This window comes from Bactrocera neohumeralis, chromosome 6 (genome assembly GCF_024586455.1).
Source record: "Bactrocera neohumeralis isolate Rockhampton chromosome 6, APGP_CSIRO_Bneo_wtdbg2-racon-allhic-juicebox.fasta_v2, whole genome shotgun sequence".
Taxonomy (NCBI): domain Eukaryota; kingdom Metazoa; phylum Arthropoda; class Insecta; order Diptera; family Tephritidae; genus Bactrocera; species Bactrocera neohumeralis.
The window spans coordinates 80,815,456-80,839,528 of NC_065923.1; the positions used below are offsets into that span (position 1 = coordinate 80,815,456).

At 37.0% G+C, this 24,073-nt stretch overlaps 5 protein-coding genes across 16 annotated transcripts; 3 read left to right on the forward strand and 2 right to left on the reverse strand.

The window, feature by feature from the left end:
• Window positions 1-661: 661 nt before the first annotated feature.
• LOC126762769 (zinc finger protein 184) lies at window positions 662-21,540 on the reverse strand. Of its 12 annotated transcripts, none has more exons than XM_050479800.1 (5): window positions 21,316-21,540; window positions 4,120-5,011; window positions 2,382-3,170; window positions 1,911-2,061; window positions 662-1,804 (listed from the first exon to the last, which is right to left on the reverse strand). In XM_050479800.1, exons 3-5 carry the CDS (start codon window positions 3,037-3,039, stop codon window positions 922-924), a joined length of 1,692 nt encoding a protein of 563 aa, XP_050335757.1. In that variant the 5' UTR covers window positions 3,040-3,170; window positions 4,120-5,011; window positions 21,316-21,540; the 3' UTR covers window positions 662-921. The 12 variants fall into 12 exon arrangements, with proteins under 12 accessions (XP_050335757.1, XP_050335766.1, XP_050335767.1 ...); XM_050479809.1 differs by lacking the exon at window positions 21,316-21,540 and having other exon boundaries at window positions 2,382-2,573; window positions 2,631-3,170; window positions 4,120-5,062; XM_050479810.1 differs by lacking the exon at window positions 21,316-21,540 and having other exon boundaries at window positions 2,400-2,576; window positions 2,631-3,170; window positions 4,120-5,061.
• On the forward strand, window positions 13,208-17,409 carry LOC126762855 (uncharacterized). The gene is made up of 6 exons (XM_050479897.1): window positions 13,208-13,229; window positions 13,800-13,935; window positions 14,170-14,754; window positions 14,872-14,988; window positions 15,106-15,456; window positions 15,674-17,409. The coding sequence occupies exons 1-6, from the start codon at window positions 13,208-13,210 to the stop codon at window positions 16,395-16,397; spliced, it is 1,935 nt and encodes a 644-aa protein (XP_050335854.1). The 3' UTR covers window positions 16,398-17,409.
• On the forward strand, window positions 17,513-21,111 carry LOC126762767 (protein O-mannosyltransferase 1). The gene is made up of 5 exons (XM_050479797.1): window positions 17,513-18,423; window positions 18,484-19,049; window positions 19,108-19,697; window positions 19,819-20,005; window positions 20,130-21,111. The coding sequence occupies exons 1-5, from the start codon at window positions 17,603-17,605 to the stop codon at window positions 20,894-20,896; spliced, it is 2,931 nt and encodes a 976-aa protein (XP_050335754.1). The 5' UTR covers window positions 17,513-17,602; the 3' UTR covers window positions 20,897-21,111.
• A 220-nt stretch (window positions 21,541-21,760) lies between the features above and the next one.
• LOC126762772 (uncharacterized) lies at window positions 21,761-23,089 on the forward strand. Its single transcript, XM_050479817.1, has 4 exons — window positions 21,761-22,061; window positions 22,413-22,466; window positions 22,529-22,599; window positions 22,822-23,089. The coding sequence occupies exons 1-4, from the start codon at window positions 22,047-22,049 to the stop codon at window positions 22,835-22,837; spliced, it is 156 nt and encodes a 51-aa protein (XP_050335774.1). The 5' UTR covers window positions 21,761-22,046; the 3' UTR covers window positions 22,838-23,089.
• A 210-nt stretch (window positions 23,090-23,299) lies between these two features.
• LOC126762771 (ER membrane protein complex subunit 4) lies at window positions 23,300-24,055 on the reverse strand. Its single transcript, XM_050479816.1, has 3 exons — window positions 23,886-24,055; window positions 23,696-23,825; window positions 23,300-23,646 (listed from the first exon to the last, which is right to left on the reverse strand). The coding sequence occupies exons 1-3, from the start codon at window positions 23,939-23,941 to the stop codon at window positions 23,332-23,334; spliced, it is 501 nt and encodes a 166-aa protein (XP_050335773.1). The 5' UTR covers window positions 23,942-24,055; the 3' UTR covers window positions 23,300-23,331.
• Window positions 24,056-24,073: the final 18 nt, after the last annotated feature.

Consider the following 24,073-nt stretch of genomic DNA (forward strand, 5'->3'; position numbering starts at 1 on the left):
CAGTATTGCCTTATAAAATATATGTACAATTTTTTTTATTAAAATATTTGTTTTCTTTATTTACTTCAAAAATGTTATATGATTAGTTAAAATAATTTCATACATTGCACATATATAAGGAATTATTATATGTATACTCTTTGTGAAAATCATAGTAAATTTGTTACTTTTAAATTTATATTTCGAATATATACATATCATCAGATTTTATTGCATTTTGTTTTGCTTTCTTTTTTCATTATATGTACATACATACAAAAATACATTTCTTATATTGCATTCTCTTACATTTATTTTTTATACTTATTTCATATAATATTAGTAGAAATTATTATTATATTTGTGTTATTATTAATCGTTAATTTTAAATTTCACATAAAATCGTTATTTTGTGTTATTTACATTGAAGTTATGTGTTGAATAAGTACATATTAAATATTTTCACATGAGGCGAATTGGTAAATACAGCTATTGTATGCGACATAGCGATTTTTTCTTCAGTCCTTGCCAATGTTCTACACAATAAATTTAATTATTTTATTCTCATAAGGTTTTACTTATTTGTTCGGCGGCGTATGATGTTCATTATTATTTGCATAAGTCATTTTGTCCCAAAATGTTATAAAAAGAATATACAGATGAAATTTCCAAACAATAATAATAACATGAAGCATAGAGTAATATATTTCATGAGTTTCGCAAGTGCATTATTAGGTCAAAAATACACACAAGTTCTTTCAATAGACGTGTTTATAACAATACGATTACTAAAAAAACTCAAAAAGATAATTTAGAGCAAACCCCAGCAAAGCTGCAGGTTATAATTTTAAAATTTTGTTTTTCTTAATTTAGTCTCCAGCAGTTCCTAATAATCAATATTGAATTTCAACTGACTTTACAAAAATCATTGCCGCCATTGGGCTAATTAAGCATTTGTTGCTGTTGTTGTTGTGTTACCACAACATGTTGCATTTGTTGTGTATGCATCTGTTGCTGGAGCTGTTGTTGCTGCTGTTGTTGTTGTTGTTGTTGCTGATTACTTGAATGCTGTTGTTGTGCTGAACTTGAGGACTGGGGTTGTACCTCAGTAATTGTTGCCACAGTGATTGGTTGTAGCATACTCGTTCCATGTTCGCTTTCATTCTGCATGCTAAGCTCAGCTTTTACACGGCGTGCAATATGCGAACGTGTGTGTTTTCTCAGATGATCTTTGCGGTAGAAACCTTTACCACATTCGTGACATAAGTGACGTTTTTCTCCCGAATGTATCACAAAGTGCAAACTCAATTGTTCTTTCCGTTTAAATGCCTTTAAACAGACTGTGCATATATAAGGTCTTTCTGGATTATGAGACTGTTTATGACGCGTCAGATGATCTTTGCGCTTCAAGGCCGCCTGACAAATATCGCAGATATAGCGTCTCTCAAGATTGTGTCCTACCAAATGTATTTCGAGCAAGTCCGGCTCGGGATATGCAACCTGGCATTCGGGGCACAAATATAAAGGGCTTCCATCCAGAGCTGTTGTAAGCCGAATTTCGCCAGGTCTCAATTTTGGCTTCCGATCCTTAGGACGTTTTTTTCGTTTCTTCTTTTTCGATGTATTAGTTGCACTAATAGCTGAGGTTGGGGCCATTGCAGCAGCGTCGCTAGTCGACGGATCTGCTTGTAGGTGTACTGTTGTTGCTCCTTGGTGCTGTTGTTGTTGCTGTATTTGCGCCTCCGTTTGTTGTTGAGGTATTGTAATGGTTGTTGTACCGCCAATGGTATTGATGCCAATAGGTGCTCCCGTTTGTACCTGTAAAACATGTTAGGCCAAGAACATTCCTCTTTTATCAATAACTGTTCCACTAAAAATATGGCAAATATATTTCATATAAATATATAAGCAAAGATTTGTATCTTATACTTACTACACCCTGATTTTCTTTCTTTATCGTTTCGGCTGAATACTTGAGGAAATGATGTAGCGACAATGGTAGTGTGTTTGCTGGAAGATGGGAGAGGTAATCAGCTACTGTGGTACCTGGTGTTAGCGATTGCCATGAGGTATTTTGTAGAACTACAGAAACATTAGTGAGGGGAAGAAATGTTAATCACAACCAATACTTCAGTCTATAATACGAAATTACGAATTGTTAATATGTCGGTTTAAATTTTGCTGACAAGTATTTTATGGTTCAAGCTTTATCCCTCTTTTCCGTTTAAGAACAAATTTCTATTAAACAAAAAATTATATTAAAATGATAACTACCAAGGTCTAAAAGTGACAGTGGGCGTTGAAAAGTTTTCCCGATAGAGCGTATTTTAGTTAATTCATCATTCTTGTTGAAAAGTACTTCAGCAACCAATTATTTCAGTTCTGTCCCAATTTTAACTCACCAAGCTTTGTATCCACACCTTGTTGTTGTAAAATGGCGTTGCACAAGTCCTGTGTTAACTCTTGTGGTCCAGACACTTGTTGTTGTTGAACATGCAGCTGATGTTGCTGCGTAGCATTTGTGACTGATACACCTGCCGCTGCCGCTGTCGTTGACGACGAAGCGGTAATCGTATTTTGTGGATACGCAATAGCTGCTGTAATCAAATGTTTATCATCCGCCTGTTGGGTAGTGTACGTTCGTATGTTACCATATTGTGGCTGTTGCTGTGCGCCGCTGGTGCCTGCTGTTTCTATAGTCACCAAATGTCCGTTGTATTTATCCCCTTGCAGCTCATCGCCCGATGTGCGGAACTTTGTATGTATGGCGGTGACGGTTGTTCCAGCAGCGATCGGTAGTGCTGGTTGGTTAAAGTGTGTCATACTTACGTTGGCAGACGATTGTTGCTGTTGCTGTTGTGGCTGCTGCTGCTGTGTTTGGTAGCGGGCGCTGGTGGAGGCAGTTTCCTCCTGCTGGGTTGCTCCTTGCGACGTTACAGTGGCGACCGCTGCCGCTGAGGTTACAGTCGAAACTTGTGGTGCTGCAGTTGTCGTGAACTGCGGCAACCCAGGAATAGTGGTTGTACCGGGGAAAGTATTACCAAATGGTGAAAAGTTCATTGCGATCCGAAAATAACGTTATTTTTGAATAATTCTGTAAAGGATTCACTTCTTTCCCGTATAGTGAGAGTTCTACTCCAAATAGTCAATTTAGGGAATACTAAGCGCTTTGATTCCAATGGATGTGGTGTCTGGAAAAATGATGGCGTTCAATTGAAAGCATTACTGAATAACAACTTGTTTCTATATAATTTCAAATGTACAGTAAGTGTACATATATGCACTATGTTAAAATCTTTTTCGCACCTGTTATACAAATTTGGAATTTCTACTATTAAAACATATAAACATGATAACATGAACAAAAACTAAATGTGTTGAAAATGTGGGTATTGCCATAAGATGCTCAAAGAAGTCTCATAAAAAATACTTTATAACTTGTGGACCATGCATAAACCAAATCAATCAAAAATACAATTTAACGTCACAGCAATAAATACATGCATACAAATAGCCCAGAAACCATTAGAGGAGATTTCCTAAAACTGTTGAGAGCGCAATAGGGCTGAAGCGCAATTTACTATGCGCATGACATAACCAAAACGGTTTCAGAATTTAGCATCAATGCGGTGAGAGGTAGTCAGGTATAGGATAGCGATGAGTGTCGGAATGTGTTGCAAGCAAAAATCATTTAATTTAACCGCATACTCTTACTTCTAAGTGCACTAAATGAAAACAGATGATGACATGGACGAGATATTCTCATTCATACTTTAAAAATATTGTTTACTAAAATAGCTAATGCAAATATACATATAAACAAAGTGTAAATGATTAAATAAAGTCACTAAAGGTTGCGGTAAGCGTTGACTTCAAGAGGTAAACATCTTGCTATATACTTGTATGGCATGCATGTGCAACATACATATGTACCATACATATATCCGTAGATGACTTATTGTTATTTGTATGTTCAGATATTTATCTTATGAACGCACTTCACATGGTATTTTGTGCATTGATGACAAAGAAATTTGAGCGATATATCGATTTTCCAAAAGAAAAAACGATAAAGTTCTTTGGTTGTTGTAAGCAAGACTATTAGAAACTATTTTACTGTTACTACGCCAATCAACTAACCTTAAACAACACCAAAGCTCTAAGTGCATCGAATACCGCACACAAAGATCTGCACGGTGACTGGTCGAGCACAGCGTCAATGTAATAACAATCCTGCATAATGTGCGGCGTACGGTGCGTGGAATTGGAGTGGTTGCGAGAACTTCCTATGTACTTTTTTAAACATCAATTCGGCTCAATAGTTCTGTTATTATCATGTTTTTCATTCTCGGATAGCTTCTTTATTTTTGTATATGTATTTATTTGCACGATTTTTTTCATTTGTTATGGTTTAATAATTTCAGTTTACACAGCTTTGTGCGCATTTACTTGCAATAAAGTATTGTCATTTTAATGCAATTACTATTATTGTTTTTTCTTAGTAAACCCTCTTGCATGCAATAAGCCATTCATGTGGATTATAGCAGTGCTGTTATAAAGGAATAAAACTGCTAGCAAGAGCACCGATAACCATCCGAAAAGCAGCATTGCACCGGATATGACTAGCAATATAACACCGATACGACCGTTTTGCAATGCTATTTTTTCTACTCAACAGTGATTTTTAAAGTGACAGTTGCTTGAAAATGCTTAGACTGGAGCACTATTTCAGCCACTCGTTTTTATTCCTTGCCACTATCCCAATCAATATAAACCACTGCTGCCTGCCGGCTGACCCATCCCCACATAATGCTCCGCGTTCTCTTTTCTTGTTTGGTTGTTAACGTAAAGCTTTTTCTCCACAGTAGAAGTCTCAAAACAGAAGAAAAAATTAAAATACACACGCCTTACTCTGAAATAAGAGTCACTAGCACCTAACGGCATACGGCACACATATAGAACTGTATGCGTCCAAATAATTTGCAATCGAAAAGTATGCATTTCACTATGGTAGGACAATCATCCCCAACACCTACACAGCCGAAAGCATTTTCCGAACAAAAAGAAGAGAGAGAGAAATAAACAAATGAGAAAGCTTACGAGTGAAAAAATAAATTATGACAGAATTTAATTATTATATGTACATATGTACTTGCAAATATCAAAATTATTTCAATTATTAAATTAATACATAAAGTTAATAAATAAAATAATACTTATAAATTATAAATAATTATGAAAGCAAAGAATGTGTAATAATCATACAGTGACTTGGAATTTATCACCAAATATGTACGTATATATGTACATATGTATGTATAGTATATAGCTATAAATGTTATGATTTCTATTGACTTAATGCCATAACATACATTGTGCTTGACATACGGTTTTAACGGGCTCATAACCAATTACTCTATTAACTTTTTTCTATATAATAGTACTAGTCATCAACAAGATTCCTTGAAGTTTTTTTTTTAATTTTTTAATAACAATTATTTTAAGTAATAATACTTTCGAAATACCATGCATTTACATTACACTCAAAACATCATGAGTCCGCATTGTATGATTATTGCATAAATAAATCACTCGCGTTAATGAAAATATAAATTTATACAAGTATGTGGTGCATATGGATATTATGAAACTAAATTTCACTTTCTTCGACTCGTGGATCGCGTGACCTCAATACGAATCAACACCAGTGATAACACACCATCAGGGTAACAGCTATTAGGCGCAATGCCATCCCCACCATTATCAACCAACATCTCTGCAGTGGCTGTGGTATAGGCAAGCATATTTGAGGATGTTGCCAACACCACCAAGCATCAGTAAATTTACTTGCATTACAAATGTGCATATGGACGTCATGTCCGCCGCGTCTACGAAACCACGCCATTGGCAACACCACATGTTCAACATCACGGTCAAGGACGACTGTATAGTGGAATGGGCGCTCATGGAGAGTTTACTTGGCCCAGCAAATTCCAAAAGCAATCACTTCGCATATTGGCGCTGTTGGCCTCTTCCTTTACCTCTGATGTCCTCAGAATGCAATTCGACCAATGCAGTATAAAGGACAGAGTACATAGGTCGATGCAGATTGTTTGACAACCATTCCACTAAACCTCTCGGCATTCCACCATTGCTATTACCTGAGTGTTCCGTGTTCGTGATAACAATTATGGCACAGTGTTTTTAGAATGCCATTTGCGTGATAATTCCGCAATGCTTAACCAAATATTATAATAAACGTAATGTCAACATTTGCATGAGAATTTATATACATACATATATATTAGTTTCACACAAAAATAGAAGAGTATTTCCAAACAAGTAAAACGATATATTATTTTATCTAGACTGTCTCCTGGAAAGTGGGAAACTAGTCCAAGCACCCATGTACATGTATACAATTGCTCGCGCGCCATACAATCTACTGAACCTCAAAATTGTGCAGAGAATGTATACCCTGTATTTATTAATTTATGTATATTTAATATGCATCCATATGTGTATATATATATGAATAAACCTATATATGCATACATTCACATGGTAACCAGTGTTGTAACTTCATCATATTCGTTCATCATTATCTCCGTTGGCTACAACGCGCCATCAATGTTCTTTCCCTCCCAAAAGTTAAAGTCTTTGCAACAATAAGGCAATATTTACAGGCAGACAACTCCATACCAATTGTCATTGAGACCATAGCGTCATCGTCCCTGTTGCACTGCCACCGTCAACATTTATGTCATAACTGTTCGTTTATATATACACATATTTGCTGTACACCTACACAACTACAAGAATAGGTGCATATGTACATATGTACAAACATAATAATGCACGTTGCACTTTATGTTGTCTCTACATACATGTGTATGTATGTACATGCACGCATTCAACATTTTAAACGTCTATGAGTATTTGTGTACGCGCAATGCAGAGAAGTGTATATTCCACCCTGCGCTTCCACTCTACGTAAGTACAGCAGTCGCGTTAGCAGCACATTGCATCCCTTCGTTATTGGCGAGTTGGCCGCGACAAGTGCATTTACCTCTGTGGCTAACACATTCGCAAACAGCCTCGCACTCTGTCTGCTCTCTAATACTTATAACGTATGTACATATATATATTTAGGTATGTAGGTATATATGTATATGTGTTCCAATTTTCAATAGACCTGGTCGCTAGATGATGAGGTTGTTGTGGGCGGTTTCTACTTCAATCTATTTACATATAGACATAACTGAAACCGTTGCCGGCATCGTAGCCGGATTTCATCGCGAATTGGCCTTGGTAGTCGCGAGCGCGGTTGCAACTCCTGAATAGCTAAATACACTTGGTGGATGTTGATTGCAGGCTGTTGCTTTGAATTGCACGCATGAGTACAAATGGGGTATGCAGATTTGGGAACGATATCTGCATACCCATAGGGAGGTAGGAATACAAACACAATAGTGGGAAAGCTGCGGTTGTTGCATTACAGCCGCCGCCTTTTCCAGGGCCTGTTAACGAAACGCTTCCTACGAGCACTTGCCAGTTTTTATGTTCTCTGACATTGAATGCCGAAGACTGGGCGCTACTCCAACGCCTCCGCCGCATCTATATCACCGTTATTCTCATCGTCGTCGTGTCGTCGGCCTTGCATCCTTGCAGCGTGCAATGTACTTTCGTCCTTGCAGCCTTATAGCATTTTGTCGTGTTGTTGCCTTGTAGTCATGGCGTATTGAAATCGAAATTGGGTTGCCGTGAAATTTCGCTGTTTGTTGATGAACGACCTACTCCTTGTTGTCGGCATCAATGCTGCCTCTGAAGTTGTACATGTTTTCGCTTTTATTGTTGTTGCTGCTTCTACTGCTGCAACTGGTGTTATGCACTTTGGTGCAAGTGACCAAATTTCAATTGAGTTTTTTTGTTTTCCCTTTGCAGTTTCATCGTTTTGGTTGAAATTCGCGTTTCGTGTGTCCTTGAGCTACTTCGCTGTTCTTTATGTTCATCATTTACTTTACGCGGACGAATGTATGTATGTACATACATATGCTATATGTTAATTCGTGGGGTGAATGACTTTTTTATTGCATGATATTGCAAGGTCAGGTTGATATTGCTAACTTTACTAATTTGATAAAATTCTAAATAATACTTAAAATTTTGTTTATAGTTATAAAGTTAGGTGATTAATAGTTTCCCTATTTTCAATAATAGTGTTATAAAATTTCGGGATAAAATGCAAAATAATGCTCCACTAAATATTATGTACAATATATAATATGTATATTATACGTATTAATTTCATTATATTGAAGGTAAATACCATAATATCTATTCTAATCTGATTTATTAATAATGAATTGAATAAAGAACTTAGAACTTGCTTTTAAAGACATTTCGATAGCCATTTTAAGATTGATTTCATAGCTGGATCAAACAAATCGTTGTCGAAAAAGATAATTTTATATAAAAAATCCGGGTAAAGCACAATCTTGTATTCCATTATGCTTGATTATGTCGGTAATAATAACAATAATAATGTTTATATTAATACTAATAATAACAGTAATATCAATATTGCTCTTTAGAGAAAAAACAATTTTAAATATAAAAAAAGGTCTTCCCTATTATATCTGTTTGCTATTCGAATTATTTTCATTTAATATTATTAACGACACTATTAAGCAAACTTGAAATATAGTACATACAAAAGTTCACAAGGCTGGCAAGTGAAATTTTAAACTGACTAATATATTTCGCTAATAGGACTGCCGCAAAGTTGTGTTCACTTTAACTCTTGTATTCACTTTCCTCATAGTACTCCCAGGTAAATACATAAACAAACCGACTGACTACTACTCATACACACTTGTGAAGCATTTACTACTTCTGAACTCTACTTACAAGTATAAGCTGTTTGACTGGCGGGCTGGCGAAACAAATTGGATTTTGGTGAAAATCGCGACTACGATGAAAATTGAGGCGCGAGTTTCGTATATAAGTTCACAATACGTACAAACAAACTTTTATCTTATTGTAATGCAGTCATTTCGAGATGACAGCGGCAATACCGCTGACAGATCCGAATGCGTAAGCGGCGACTTCACGATTACAACTACTATAAATACTATAGTAATACAGTTGCTGTGCTTGGGCTATGCATTAATATGCGACAGCGAGTGCTCCAATGATTACGATGAAACCAACAACAAAAAACGATTATTTCAAAACTGTAAATTTGTATGTATGCTCATGACATCAGGCAGACACGAATAACAGAAACAAATAAAAACACATGCTAGTAAAATAACAACTCCGAAATGCATATACATATGTAAGTGTATGTATGTATATTGAAATTTGGCAGACATTACAACAACAAAAACAAAGCGAAATTAAACTAGCAACACAAATACCGAAAGTGCATATCAAAAAACAAAAGCATTTACAACAACACAATTTCGAAATTTCAAACGTGCGCAGACATTCGTCCAAACACACATTTCTACACCATACGTGTCTGCGCTATTATGCACCCAAAAACATTACTCTCCACTTGCCTTTGCTGTGTCGGTAGTACATTGCTCATTCGCCCGTTGCAAACAATGCGACGCAGCTCTATCGATGTCTACCTGGACCGACATGTGTGTATACATCCAACCTGCAAATTTTCCCAATACAGTACGCTTGTTTTTACACAGATCACTTCGGCAATTACTCTTTACTATTCATTTTATATGCAAATTCATACTTCCTTATGCTTACACTGTCAAACTCGCTCCTATTCGTATAGGCCAATTTCAATTTTCATTTCTTTTTCAACAACCCCATTTTACTACATACATACATACTACATATGTATACTTATGTGTCCTGCTCTTGCAAGTTGTAGTAGTACACATCGCTGGCGTCTCTCTTCCAATTTTCTCTCAATCGCACTGTGCTTTCATTTTTCCCGCGTGGCGTATACGTAATATTCTCATTTCTCTTTTATCATACGTACATATGTACTATACATATGCAAATATAAATACGTAATGCATGTACATATTTGTAAGTATTTCCGTTTTATAAGCATAAAACTTAGTATATATATTATAAATATCGGTTTTACTTTCATATATATATTTTTATTTACATACTTAGTGTATATGCACAGTGCCAAACTTGGTAGGACATTAATCAAAACCACAAAATTGTTTATAATAAATAATTCAAAATTAATGTACTTATAAGTATACACACACTCATCTATATATAGCAAAAGTAAGAAAAAAATTAAAATACTTGACATAAATTCTAAACCACATACGGTATAAAAGAAAAACTTGATCATTATATCAATTCGTTATTTATTTTATCCATTACAATTGTAAATCATTTGAAAAGTTCAGTCAGCGAACTAAATCATGAACTTCAGCAAACTATTAAAAATATTCTAGCAAGTGTTCTACAAACACAACTTTATACATTTATGTAGTAGACAACACTATCCACGCGTTCTCCATTAGTATATAAACATACATACATACATACATATGTATGTCTCTGGCATACTGATTTCACTAAAACTAATATAATCAAGGCATACTAGAATACAGTTTTTGACAATAAAAAGGGAATTGTAATAACAGCAAAACTAGGCGCTCCTACTCATTCTCTCACAACAAATTTTCCTTCACCTCAGTGGTCGGATAACAATCACTCATGCTTAGATATCTGATATTCGCGAATTTTCATTCATAAAACTCAACGCTAAATGCCAAAATCTAAAATTCTAAACAGAACCAATATTCTAATATTGTTTTTTTTTTCTCTAGCGCTGCAAATGGCAGACATCCCACCAAACACGCGATGATTGCAACGTTCAGAATGTTAGTAGTGGTACGACTGAGTTAGCAACACACACATTTATGCAACATATGCATTACGCATCTTTAGTGAAAACAATGCATTGGATTTGACGTCCATATGCATACACCAAACCTCTTAAATTTTTTACTCGGGAGGCATGAAAAAAAGCTCACCTTGCAAGTAGAATACATTTTTTTTGAATGGAGACTATAGAGGATGGTCCTTGGTTGGCTTTTACTTAGAGTTCTCATCTTACACACATGTTGGCATATGCATATTTATGCATAATACATAAATACACGCATTACGTCACATCGGATCATCTGACAAAAATTAATATGCCGCATTATGAGTGCATTGTTAAGTTTCTTGTCGAAGTAAGCTTCATAACATTTTTGGAACTGTTACTTAAGCAATTTTTACAAGAAATACATTTTACTTACATAACTAAGCTGTCATACATATGAATGTTGTATTTACTAAAATAGTTTATTGAATAAATACTCGATATTCGTAGCATTTCCCTCCCTAAACTAATTTTAAACTGCTCATTTGATGTCCACATGAAAATAAATATAAATAAGCGCATTTATATTGACGTATAATATTATATGCTTACACATATCGAGTACGTATGTATGTATGTATATGAGTTTCTGTGCAAATTTATTTTGTGGAGACTGTACATTTGCACTAAAATTATATAAAACGCATTTTTGCGGCAATGTTTGAATATTTGTCCGGTGCTCCACACTCCATATGCACGTATACTCGGAAATGCATGCGTATCTATCTAAATATGTATGTAGCTAGGTATGTATGTATATATGTATATAAATGTGTATGCAGATAAATTGACGATGAATTTTTTGTTGTCAAAGTTGTTGTTGGTTGTGTTTTGTCTAGACTGTACGCAAAATTTATTGTATTAATTGCCATCTCGTTTGTGTTATTGTTGTTTCAGCTGGAGTTACTATCCGCACAACAAATCAAAAACAAAGAAAGATGCCCAACCATTTACATTTATAGATAGCTTTATATAAAATAAAATAAAATAAATATATTAACATAAAATACACATTCATACACTATAGCACGTATGTACGTTAGTATGTAACTGCATGAAGACAGTACACATACATATGTCGGTATGTGGATTGGGGTACACAAATACACATATGTATTTCTGTAAGAACACGTACATACTTATGCTTACATCTACAAGTACTATTTACATCTTTATTAGTTATCCCCCTTCACACCCTTTTTTGTGATATGTGTCTTCATTTAGTCGGACGGACGCAGGGTTCTATAAGGACAACCGCTATTACTTGCCATAATTGTATATACATATATACATATGTATATAATTTCAATTTCTTCTTTATCAAAAATAAGCGCAAAATTGTTTTAAATTAAAGTGTGCTCTTGTAGTTTTTTTTTCGAATTTATTTTATGTTCGTGTGGGCAAATCAGGCCCATTCGTGTCAGGCAAAAGCAAACTTTAAGAGCTAAAAATAAACTTCCACTTATTATGTCTAGAATCAGAAATTGGACATTAAAACAAAAACCAACCAAAAACCAAATCAATTTTGTTGACCGGTCTAATTTACTCCTTATTTCTTCTTAATTTTTATCTTCATATGTGCGCAACAACAAACCACTTATTGCCAAGGTAAGCTTTACAGTAAAAGGATTATTAACATCAAATTATAATACACAATGTAACTAAAGGTCAAATCAGTAAAATTTTGCGTAGTTTTTGATTTCTATTAATAGAAACAGACAAGCCAACCAGAACAGATACATCTACATATACTAATTGCCCAGACCTACATTAAATCATCTCATTATTCTGAACATTATCATATGTGGTATGTACATATGTGGATTATTATATACTATACATATTCGTTCATTAACTTCTACTCAGCGTTATAATATGCTAATTGATTCTCTTCATATACACATACATACAATATATACAATATTTATAGCTTCATTGGTATTGTCGCCTAATCGTGTCATTGGGGCATGCAATGGCATTTGCTAGTCTCATGGATAACCATGTTTGAATTATTTGTGTTGTTATTGCTTTTAATGAGGATGCTACTTAACGTTTACCTTAGTAATGTCTTTCTCGTAATTTGAGCCTCTATATACTTACTACACTTGTATATTGGTAATTTTTGGTTTGAGCACTTTAGAGAGTGTGAAATGTATAATCACGCAGTTTCCAAATTATGTTGACAAAATTTCGTTTATACCACACACATATTTTGGCAATTAGGCAAATCAATACAACCGAAGGTAACTTAATTAACAAATTCACAATTTAAACGAAATGAAAGTTAAATAAAGTAGACAAATGTTTGTGAACAACAAAGCAAGTTAGTAAGCTTAAACTTTGACAAGGTAACCTCTTGATATCACCCCAGCACTGATCAGGCATGGTGCCTGCTTTCCTTTTATAGAGCCAGCTTCCTCTAAAATCACCTTGTGACTTACCCATCAAAACACATCGCGGGGCGGACGTTAACTAAACACTGGCTTCCCGTGAGGTCAACTTCTGACTTTCAAATCACATCACATTTAGACGCGAAACTCACCTAAGCACTGGTCAGGCCCGGTGCCTGCTTTGCCTATATAGAGCCAACTGGCAGCCAATTTCCCGCGAATTTACCGCGTGATTTTCAAATCAAATCACATCGCGGCGCTAGAGTCACCTAAGCACTGGTCAGGCACGGTGCCTGCTTTCCTTATATAGAGCTTATCAACTGGCAACCAATTTGCCGCGAATTTACCGCATGACTTTCAAATCACAACACATCACGGCGCCAGAGTCTCTGAAGCACTGGCCAGTCACGGTGCCTGCTTTGCTTATATAGAGCCAACTGGCAGCCAATTTCCCGCGAATTTACCGCATGACTTTCAAATCACAACACATCACGGCGCTAAAGTCACTGAAGCACTGGCCAGGTATGGTGCCTGCTTTGCTTATATAGAGCCAACGGGCAGCCAATTTCCCGCGAATTTACCGCGTGACTTTCAAATCACAACACATCACGGCGCTAGAGTCACTGAAGCACTGGCCAGGTATGGTGCCTGCTTTGCTTATATAGAGCCAACGGGCAGCCAATTTCCCGCGAATTTACCGCGTGACTTTCAAATCACAACACATCACGGCGCTAAAGTCACTGAAGCACTGGCCAGGTATGGTGCCTGCTTTGCTTATATAGAGCCAACGGGCAGCCAATTTCCCGCGAATTTACCGCGTGACTTTCAAATCACAACACATCACGGCGCTAAAGTCACTGAAGCACTGGCCAGGTATGGTGCCTGCTTTGCTTATATAGAGCCAACTGGCAGCCAATTTCCCGCGAATTTACCGCGTGACTTTCAAATCACAACACATCACGGCGCTAGAGTCACTGAAGCACTGGCCAGGTATGGTGCCTGCTTTGCTTATATAGAGCCAACTGGCAGCCAATTTCCCGCGAATTTACCGCGTGACTTTCAAATCACAACACATCACGGCGCTAGAGTCACTGAAGCACTGGCCAGGCACGGTGCCTGCTTTGCTTATATAGAGCCAACTGGCAGCCAATTTCCCGCGAATTTACCGCGTGACTTTCAAATCACAACACATCACGGCGCTAGAGTCACTGAAGCACTGGCCAGGTATGGTGCCTGCTTTGCTTATATAGAGCCAACTGGCAGCCAATTTCCCGCGAATTTACCGCGTGACTTTCAAATCACAACACATCACGGCGCTAGAGTCACTGAAGCACTGGCCAGGTATGGTGCCTGCTTTGCTTATATAGAGCCAACTGGCAGCCAATTTCCCGCGAATTTACCGCGTGACTTTCAAATCACAACACATCACGGCGCTAAAGTCACTGAAGCACTGGCCAGGTATGGTGCCTGCTTTGCTTATATAGAGCCAACGGGCAGCCAATTTCCCGCGAATTTACCGCGTGACTTTCAAATCACAACACATCACGGCGCTAGAGTCACTGAAGCACTGGCCAGGTACGGTGCCTGCTTTGCTTATATAGAGCCAACTGGCAGCCAATTTCCCGCGAATTTACCGCGTGACTTTCAAATCACAACACATCACGGCGCTAGAGTCACTGAAGCACTGGCCAGGTATGGTGCCTGCTTTGCTTATATAGAGCCAACTGGCAGCCAATTTCCCGCGAATTTACCGCGTGACTTTCAAATCACAACACATCACGGCGCTAAAGTCACTGAAGCACTGGCCAGGCACGGTGCCTGCTTTGCTTATATAGAGCCAACTGGCAGCCAATTTCCCGCGAATTTACCGCGTGACTTTCAAATCACAACACATCACGGCGCTAAAGTCACTGAAGCACTGGCCAGGTATGGTGCCTGCTTTGCTTATATAGAGCCAACTGGCAGCCAATTTCCCGCGAATTTACCGCGTGACTTTCAAATCACAACACATCACGGCGCTAGAGTCACTGAAGCACTGGCCAGGCATGGTGCCTGCTTTGCTTATATAGAGCCAACGGGCAGCCAATTTCCCGCGAATTTACCGCGTGACTTTCAAATCACAACACATCACGGCGCTAAAGTCACTGAAGCACTGGCCAGGTATGGTGCCTGCTTTGCTTATATAGAGCCAACTGGCAGCCAATTTCCCGCGAATTTACCGCGTGACTTTCAAATCACAACACATCAAAGTCACTGAAGCACTGGCCATCATGGTGCCTGCTTTGCTTATATAGAGTGGCAGCCAATTTCCCGCGAAACCGCGTGACTTTCAAATCACAACACATCACGGCGCTAGAGTCTCTGAAGCACTGGCCAGGTATGGTGCCTGCTTTGCTTATATAGAGCCAACTGGCAGCCAATTTTCCGCGAATTTACCGCGTGACTTTCAAATCACAACACATCACGGCGCCAGAGTCACTGAAGCACTGGCCAGGCACGGTGCCTGCTTTGCTTATATAGAGCCAACTGGCAGCCAATTTCCCGCGAATTTACCGCGTGACTTTCAAATCACAACACATCACGGCGCTAAAGTCACTGAAGCACTGGCCAGGTATGGTGCCTGCTTTGCTTATATAGAGCCAACTGGCAGCCAATTTTCCGCGAATTTACCGCGTGACTTTCAAATCACAACACATCACGGCGCTAAAGTCACTGAAGCACTGGCCAGGTATGGTGCCTGCTTTGCTTATATAGAGCCAACTGGCAGCCAATTTTCCGCGAATTTACCGCGTGACTTTCAAATCACAACACATCACGGCGCTAGAGTCACTGAAGCACTGGCCAGGCACGGTGCCTGCTTTGCTTATATAGAGCCAACTGGCAGCCAATTTCCCGCGAATTTACCGCGTGACTTTCAAATCACAACACATCACGGCGCCAGAGTCACTGAAGCACTGGCCAGGCACGGTGCCTGCTTTGCTTATATAGAGCCAACTGGCAGCCAATTTCCCGCGAATTTACCGCGTGACTTTCAAATCACAACACATCACGGCGCTAGAGTCACTGAAGCACTGGCCAGGCACGGTGCCTGCTTTGCTTAAATAGAGCCAACTGGCAGCCAATTTTCCGCGAATTTACCGCGTGACTTTCAAATCACAACACATCACGGCGCTAGAGTCACTGAAGCACTGGCCAGGCACGGTGCCTGCTTTGCTTAAATAGAGCCAACTGGCAGCTAGCTTCCCGCGAATTTTCCGCGCGACTTTGCAATCACATCACATCGCTTCGCGAGTGTCATCTAAGCATTGTTTTTTAAATAATGCAATTTAATGATGTAGATATAATACTACTAAATATGTTTTAATTCATATGCAATTAAGGCATTTCACATAAATAAATCTTTACGAAAAATATATTGAACTTTAATTTATGTCTGCCACTAACTACCACTAATACTAATCCTAATATCAGCTCTTTAAATGGAAAAGCTGCTGACTAGTTGGACTTGTAGTGCACTCTAGTTGCAGCGCTTTTTATGACCAGTCACTTCACTTTAAGGTGCAGTTAAAACCGAACCTCAGATGGGGTATCTATTTGCATAAATACATTGAGATACTCCAGCAATACTTAATACAATAACGGAAAATCTTATGAAGTGATTTTGTTCAGATTATTTAGAAAATGGTTTACTTTAATACAGTTAGTTATTTTAAACTTTTTCCTGCATGTGCAAAGTGGACGAAATAACTGGTTTTGTAAGGGAACAAAATAATAATAATAATAACCTAAATATAGTAAGCGAGAGAGAATGCATTGATTAAGAAACTAAGCAGAGAAGTAAAAAACAAAAGCACTGTTGTGAGCAACACGTTTAACCATCGAAGTTGTTGGCCGAAGGTGCGCACAAAACTTCGAAAGCCATACGATTTAGTTGTTAAATCGGAATACGTGGCGTCGGTTGCAACCACGAATTCGAGGTTTGTGTTGTGAGATACATACACACACTAGTAGTAGAAATCTTACAACATTCCAATAAACTGGTCGCGCATGTGTAATGTGTAATTCAAGTGGTTAATAATATTCAGTTATTAGAATAGAGTATAATAGATTCAAATATAAAATAAAATGTGTTCCAATAATGAAACATGTACACTAGTACGACAAGTTTTTAATTATTAACATTTGATCAAAATGAGGTTTTGCATTATTATGAAAGGAGGAGAAGAAAAGTCAAAATAAGAACTTGGAGTATTTTGCATGGGAAAATATAAAGTGAATTAACAGATTAAGCACATCCCAAACTGCCATGTCTAGCATTGCTACCACCGTAAAACGCCGTAAGCCGTTAGTTAAATCGAAATCAAAAAATACAACCATAGGCACAGGTGCCGTTTCCACTGTTACTACCTCCACTACTACAAACACATTAAGTGACCCAGTTATAAACTATAGCGCGAATGATCCATTTGATAAAGCGACGTTAGCCAACGCGTCATCAAACAAAAGACTTCAACGCTTCTCATTAAGCGACATACTTGTTGGTATAATGCCAAGAACAACAAAAAAACAAGCTAACAGTAATAATGTATCAAGTAACACATCAAACAGCAATCCCACCACCGCTTTGGTATTGCGCACAACTTCTCCCACTTTGTACAATGCCAGCATAGCCTGTTGCCGCGACGTCAACTGCCGTCTAAATGCGTTGAATGAGCATTTTACAGCGCTTGTTCAGCAAAAACACCACCATCAATTTATTCAACGTGCATCGGTTTGTTCAAATGCATCTTCGTCGTCAGGTATGTCCCATACCAAAAGTAGCAGACGGAGTAGAAGTTCTACCGTCACTGGTTTGAGCCGAAACGAAACAACTGCGACACCTACCGTACCAGCGATTGCAGCAGCAGCTCTGCGCGATGGCTCACCAGATTCAGGTGTAGGCAGTGATGCTGCAATGGCGAAAGTATTTCGTGCTGTCGCCGAAACAACAACAAGTGACGATTCTACTTTGTCTTCGCTAGGGCAATATCTTACCGTACACCTACAGCTGGATTTGTGTACGTGGATCTTGTTTGTTTTAGCAGCTTTCACACGTTTCTATAAGCTTTCTATACCCCACCATGTTGTGTAAGTTTCTCTTCATATCATGCAATTGCATAAAGTAATGCATTATGTCTTGTCTCGCAGATTTGATGAAATACATTATGGAAAATATATCTCCCTTTACACGCGAAACATTTTCTTCTTCGACCAGCATCCGCCGCTAGGAAAACAACTCATAGCTGCGGTTGCATACACAGCCGGCAGTTACGATGGCAATTACACATTTCCACATATCGGAGCGGAATATAACAAAAATATGCCAATTTTTTGGTTACGCTTTATGCCAGCGTTGTGTGGCAGCGCATTAGCGCCTATCGTCTACAAGCTTCTCATAGCCGCACGTCTTTCTCGATGGTCCGCTTTGTTAGGAGGAATACTTATTATTTTGGATAATGCATTGCTCACACAATCACGGTTTATTTTGATGGAGTCAATGCTTTTATTATTTGAAGCTTGTGGCCTGTATTACATGTTGCGTTTTCAAGAAAGTAATTTCGGTAGCTCTCTTTGGTTGATATTTGGATTAGCGTCCGCATCTTGTTTCTCTTTTGCAACCAGTGTAAAATATGCGGGCTTTTTGACTTATGGTCTTACAACCTACCTTTCTTGCCGATTTTTATGGGATAAACTTTACGATGCTACGCTTTCAAGCAAGTTCTGCAAGTTTTCTACCTTACTCTTCGCATATTTAATCTCTACATATTACAGATCTGCATATTATTTTACAAACCATTGGCCGTATCGTTTTATTCACAATTGTGCCAATTATGTTGTATATAGGCGTTTTCTTCGTTCATTTGCAACTATTATATCGTGCTGGGCCACATGATAGTATAATGACAAGTGCCTTTCAAGCTTCTCTTGATGGTGGATTAGCTTCGATAACAAAAGGTCAGCCACTCAAAGTGGCTCATGGTTCACAGGTAACTCTGCGTCACACACATGGTCGTACATGTTGGTTACATTCACATACCCACGTGTATCCAGTGCGATATCCGGATAAGCGTGGCTCTTCACATCAACAACAAGTCACATGCTATTCCTTTAAAGACGTAAATAACTGGTGGATTATTAAGCGCCCACATCGAGAAGATTTAGTCGTCGGGAATGAGTTGGATGTTATACGTCATGGAGATATTATTCAATTAGTACATGGGATCACCAGCCGTGGCCTCAACTCTCATGACGTGGCCGCACCCATGACCCCACAATGTCAGGAAGTCTCATGTTATATCGACTATGAAATTAAAATGCCTGGCGAGTTATTGTGGCGTGTGGAAATTTTGAACCGCGAGACGGTAGGTAATAAATAAGTGAAAATAATTAAGTATGCTTCGGAGATAATTTCCATATTCAGATAATTCATCTAAGAATTACAATCTTTGATTACATGAATTATGCTCAAAACTACTTTTATAGGAAGGAAACATATGGCATGCCATTAAATCGGAAGTGCGACTAATCCATCATACCACGGGTGCAGCGTTACGTTTTAGCGGGCGTCAACTTCCAGAATGGGGTTTTAATCAACATGAAGTGGTGGCAGATCGGAACGTGGAGCACAAAGACGCAATATGGAATGTTGAAGAACATCGTTATACAAAAAGTAATTATATATTGTGTATACATCTTGTCCTTTCCCGTCGTAGAAACCGCTTACGCGGTTATACATATACAACCGAAATAATGGAAGATCATTTTAATAATGAATAATAATTTTCATTACACAGCAGAGGACCAGCGTGAACGGGAACGACAACTGCTTAAAGCTGAGATGATTCCAACGAAAAAGACGAAGCTAACTTTTTTAGCAAAATTCTTCGAATTGCAAACGAAAATGCTTTGGGGCACAAAACAGCTAGATACCCACATGTATAGCTCCTCGCCCCTCGAATGGCCATTGTTAGATAAAGGCATTGCTTATTGGGTTGACACAAAAACTGGCAGTCAGATACATTTGCTGGGTAACATAATTATTTGGTACACCGGAACTGCAGGACTGTTTTTGTATATCTTACTGAATATATTCTATGTACTACGTCGACGACGCCTCCATTTCGATCTGCCAGAAAATGAATGGCACCGATTCCGCCAAGTCGGCGACATCTTTTTAGTTGCGTACTTTATACATTACTTACCATATTTTACAATGGATCGTGCATTGTTTTTGCATAACTATCTACCTGCCTTCCTATTCAAACTCTTACTGTTATGCTATGTACTTGAGCACATTGACTATTTGCTACGATTATACTGTTATGTTAATTGTAAATATAACGTTAAAGGTACTTTGCAGCCACAGCGGATTTGGTTAGTCCGAAGCTATCGTCTGTGTATTTTAATATGGCTTGTATCTGTTATATGGGTCTTTATAAAATTCTTGCCATTAACCTATGGCATGCAAAAACTGAGCCCGCAGAAGGTGATCAGTTTACGGTGGAAAGACACTTGGGACTTTATAATACAAGTCCACAAGTCTACGAGTAATCGGATTTAACGATTTCCAACGTATCTTACAAATCGGATGGTTGTTATAAATATTAATATGTATGTATATGTACACTCACATAGTAGATAACATAAGTACGTCTAATTTATTAAAAAAGGCAGCGAATTCATCGCAAATGTAAGCATAGACTTTTAATAAAAATTATATTTTAATCACCATATGCCAATAATAATACAATAATAAATATTTAATAAACATAAAAATGTTGTATTATTCTCTTCTATAATTGACTCATTTGCAACCGCGTTTTCAACTGTTCATAAAATTGTGATTGTAACAAATATGTACATGTTAATTAAAAAATTTAGCAACAATATATATGTATGTTTGTATATCCTTTCTCAAATACTTTTGGGAGTTATTATTGCATATATAAATAAATACTAGTAGCTCTGATTTTATCTTACCTTTACCCTACACAACATCCTTGGAATATTTTTTTACTGTTATTATAAGTTCTACAAAAACAACTGTTGGTTCATATCCGTTTCCGAAGAAGCTATCCACTTAAAATATATATGTGTGAAGATTTGCGATTGATAAATTCTTGTGATACACTTTTAGTGTGAATTAATTAATGCTTTCGTTAATTTAACTTCTATTTATTTATCAATTATTTGAAAAAAAGAAACCTTAATATTGACAGACATTTAAGAATATTGTAAAATAATGGTGCTTGAACAATATACAACTGTTATAACTATGCCGATAAAAGTAACTATTATTGTGAATTTTGGCAATTCTTTTTCTAGTTTTATTTTTTGTAAGAACCGTCCCTGGTTTATTTAAAATAGAAAGTATTTTTAGATTATGACAGATTCGTCGACTAAAAGACTGTCATTCGTATGTATTCAGTTCTTGGCTGCCAGCTGCACGGTAATTGGCAAACATATGTTATTTGTTTGTTATTTCGATTCCAAAAAAAGTGCTATTTTACAAAATAGTTACTGGTTACCTAATCTATAAGAACAAACCTAGAAAAGAGCAAAACCAGCATACTCTCCAAAAATAACAATTTTTCCTGTGGAGCTTTTGCGAGAAACAACTTGTTGTTGCTGTCACTTGTGCTTTATTTTCGTTTTTTGTTTAGTGCTCAGTTTTTGAGAAACTCCTCAAAGTGGCGTTTGATTTTTCCGACATGTTGAAATTTCTGGTAAGTTTCTTCACAATAAAATAATGATTTATTATATAGTCCAATCTTGCCAATAATGGAATAATGGAAACCTCGAAGCAACTTAGACTAAACCAGCGTAGTTAATACTATTAATGATTCTTTACGTATATACTATATGTATCTATGACGTAGTGCTGTTAATTGTGTGTCGTTTCTTAAAACGACTTTGCATAATTATCATAGACTTTTTTGACTTCTCTAATCGTAAATAAAATTTATTAATGAAATTCAACGAATATTCCGCAAATCAAACCTTTACATAGCTCCGTAATTCAGTGTGTAAGCTAATCTTGCCGAAAACTTTACCTTATGTATGTATTTCAATTTCAGATAACATTTGGGGCTGGCATATATACTGGAATTTATATAAGTCAAAATTATGAGGTAGGAGCATTAATATAAATTAATTTATATATAATTTGACCATTTTCATCTTCAATTTTGAGGTTCCTCGTGTAGATGAACCCGGCAAGCTGGTCGATAAAATAAAAGAATTTGCGGACGAACATAGAAAAAAGTAATATTTATTGAAAAATTGTTTTTATTAAACTGCGTACATGTCATTAGTTTTAATTTTTCGTATATAATGCTGTATTCTAACGTATGCAAAGTCGAAAGATGAACACCCGCGATTAAAAATGTTAGAGCAATAAACTTCCCACATCTTTAAAAAATATCAATGAAATTACAATAATGTATTAAATTGTTTTATTTTGATTTCTCCCATACGCAAATGAAGCATAACTATGAAATGAGCAACTTTACAACATCAAGCAAATCGTAAACATCACTTATTACCGTCCATTATAATTTGTGAGTATCCAAGCATCGAGGGTATCATGCTAATTTAAAACACCAAACAATTGAATCAAATGGATGATCATATTTATACATTTCAAAGGTTAACAACTGATTAATATTTTCAAATTTAGAAACAAGTCAGTTTTATAAAATTTCCTATTGAAAATAAATTTAAACCCATATTTGCCTCTCGGAACATGTGAAAATATTTGTTAAATTATTTTAATGCTGCACTCATCTTCTGTATTAGGAACATTTCATTTTAATCTCTTGAATTGAAGACTTCAGATGAATTTAAGAGCCTCTTATATAAAGGAAAATCCTAGGTGATTTGCTAGATCTAATAAGTGTGTAATACTTATTAATTACTTAATAATATTATATATTAGATTCAATGATGCAAAATAAAACTGTCGTTTCTAATGTTTGTGACTTTTATATATTTGCCTTAAATAAACGATACACCACCGCCATAATACTCAAGACGTGTTTGAGGTTCTACAAATGCAAGCCAGTCAGATGCATGTGTTGGTAATAAGCCCATGCTATGACATTTGTATAATGCGACAGCAACATTTGCCATATTTCCCAAAAAATATACGAGTTTCTGACCACTGCCTTGTGCTCCTTCCGCCATTTTAGATGTGACTGAAGTGGAAAACATTGCTTTAAGTGGTCGGATAAGCATCATGCCAACCATCATTATGGGGAATATCGATATGGAACTACCCGACATGTACATGATAAACAAATTCATCGGAATCTGCAATTAATTCAATTGAATCAGAGCTATTAAATTAAACTTTTTTTACCTGCTTCAAAGGACCAAGCGCCAAGTCCCAGGATTTCTTAATAACAAGTCGTTGATCTCTCACCACTTCAGTGTGGTTGACTAGTACTGACGGATTGTAACCCGGAGGAGATGACAAGTCCACATTTTTTCTGAAACAAAATTCATAATTTCATGGCGATACAATATTCTACTGACGAAATTCAACCTACATATTGTTAAAATCCAAAGCCCATTTATACTTTTTAGCTGTTTGCTTTGAAGACATTTTATATATTTTAATTGAACAAGGTTACAATACTTTATTTTAGGTGTAATAATTTTACAAAAAGCGAATGATAAAAACGAAATAAAAGTAGCAATTACGTAGAATGTGAATGTCAAGATGTATACAAAGCTA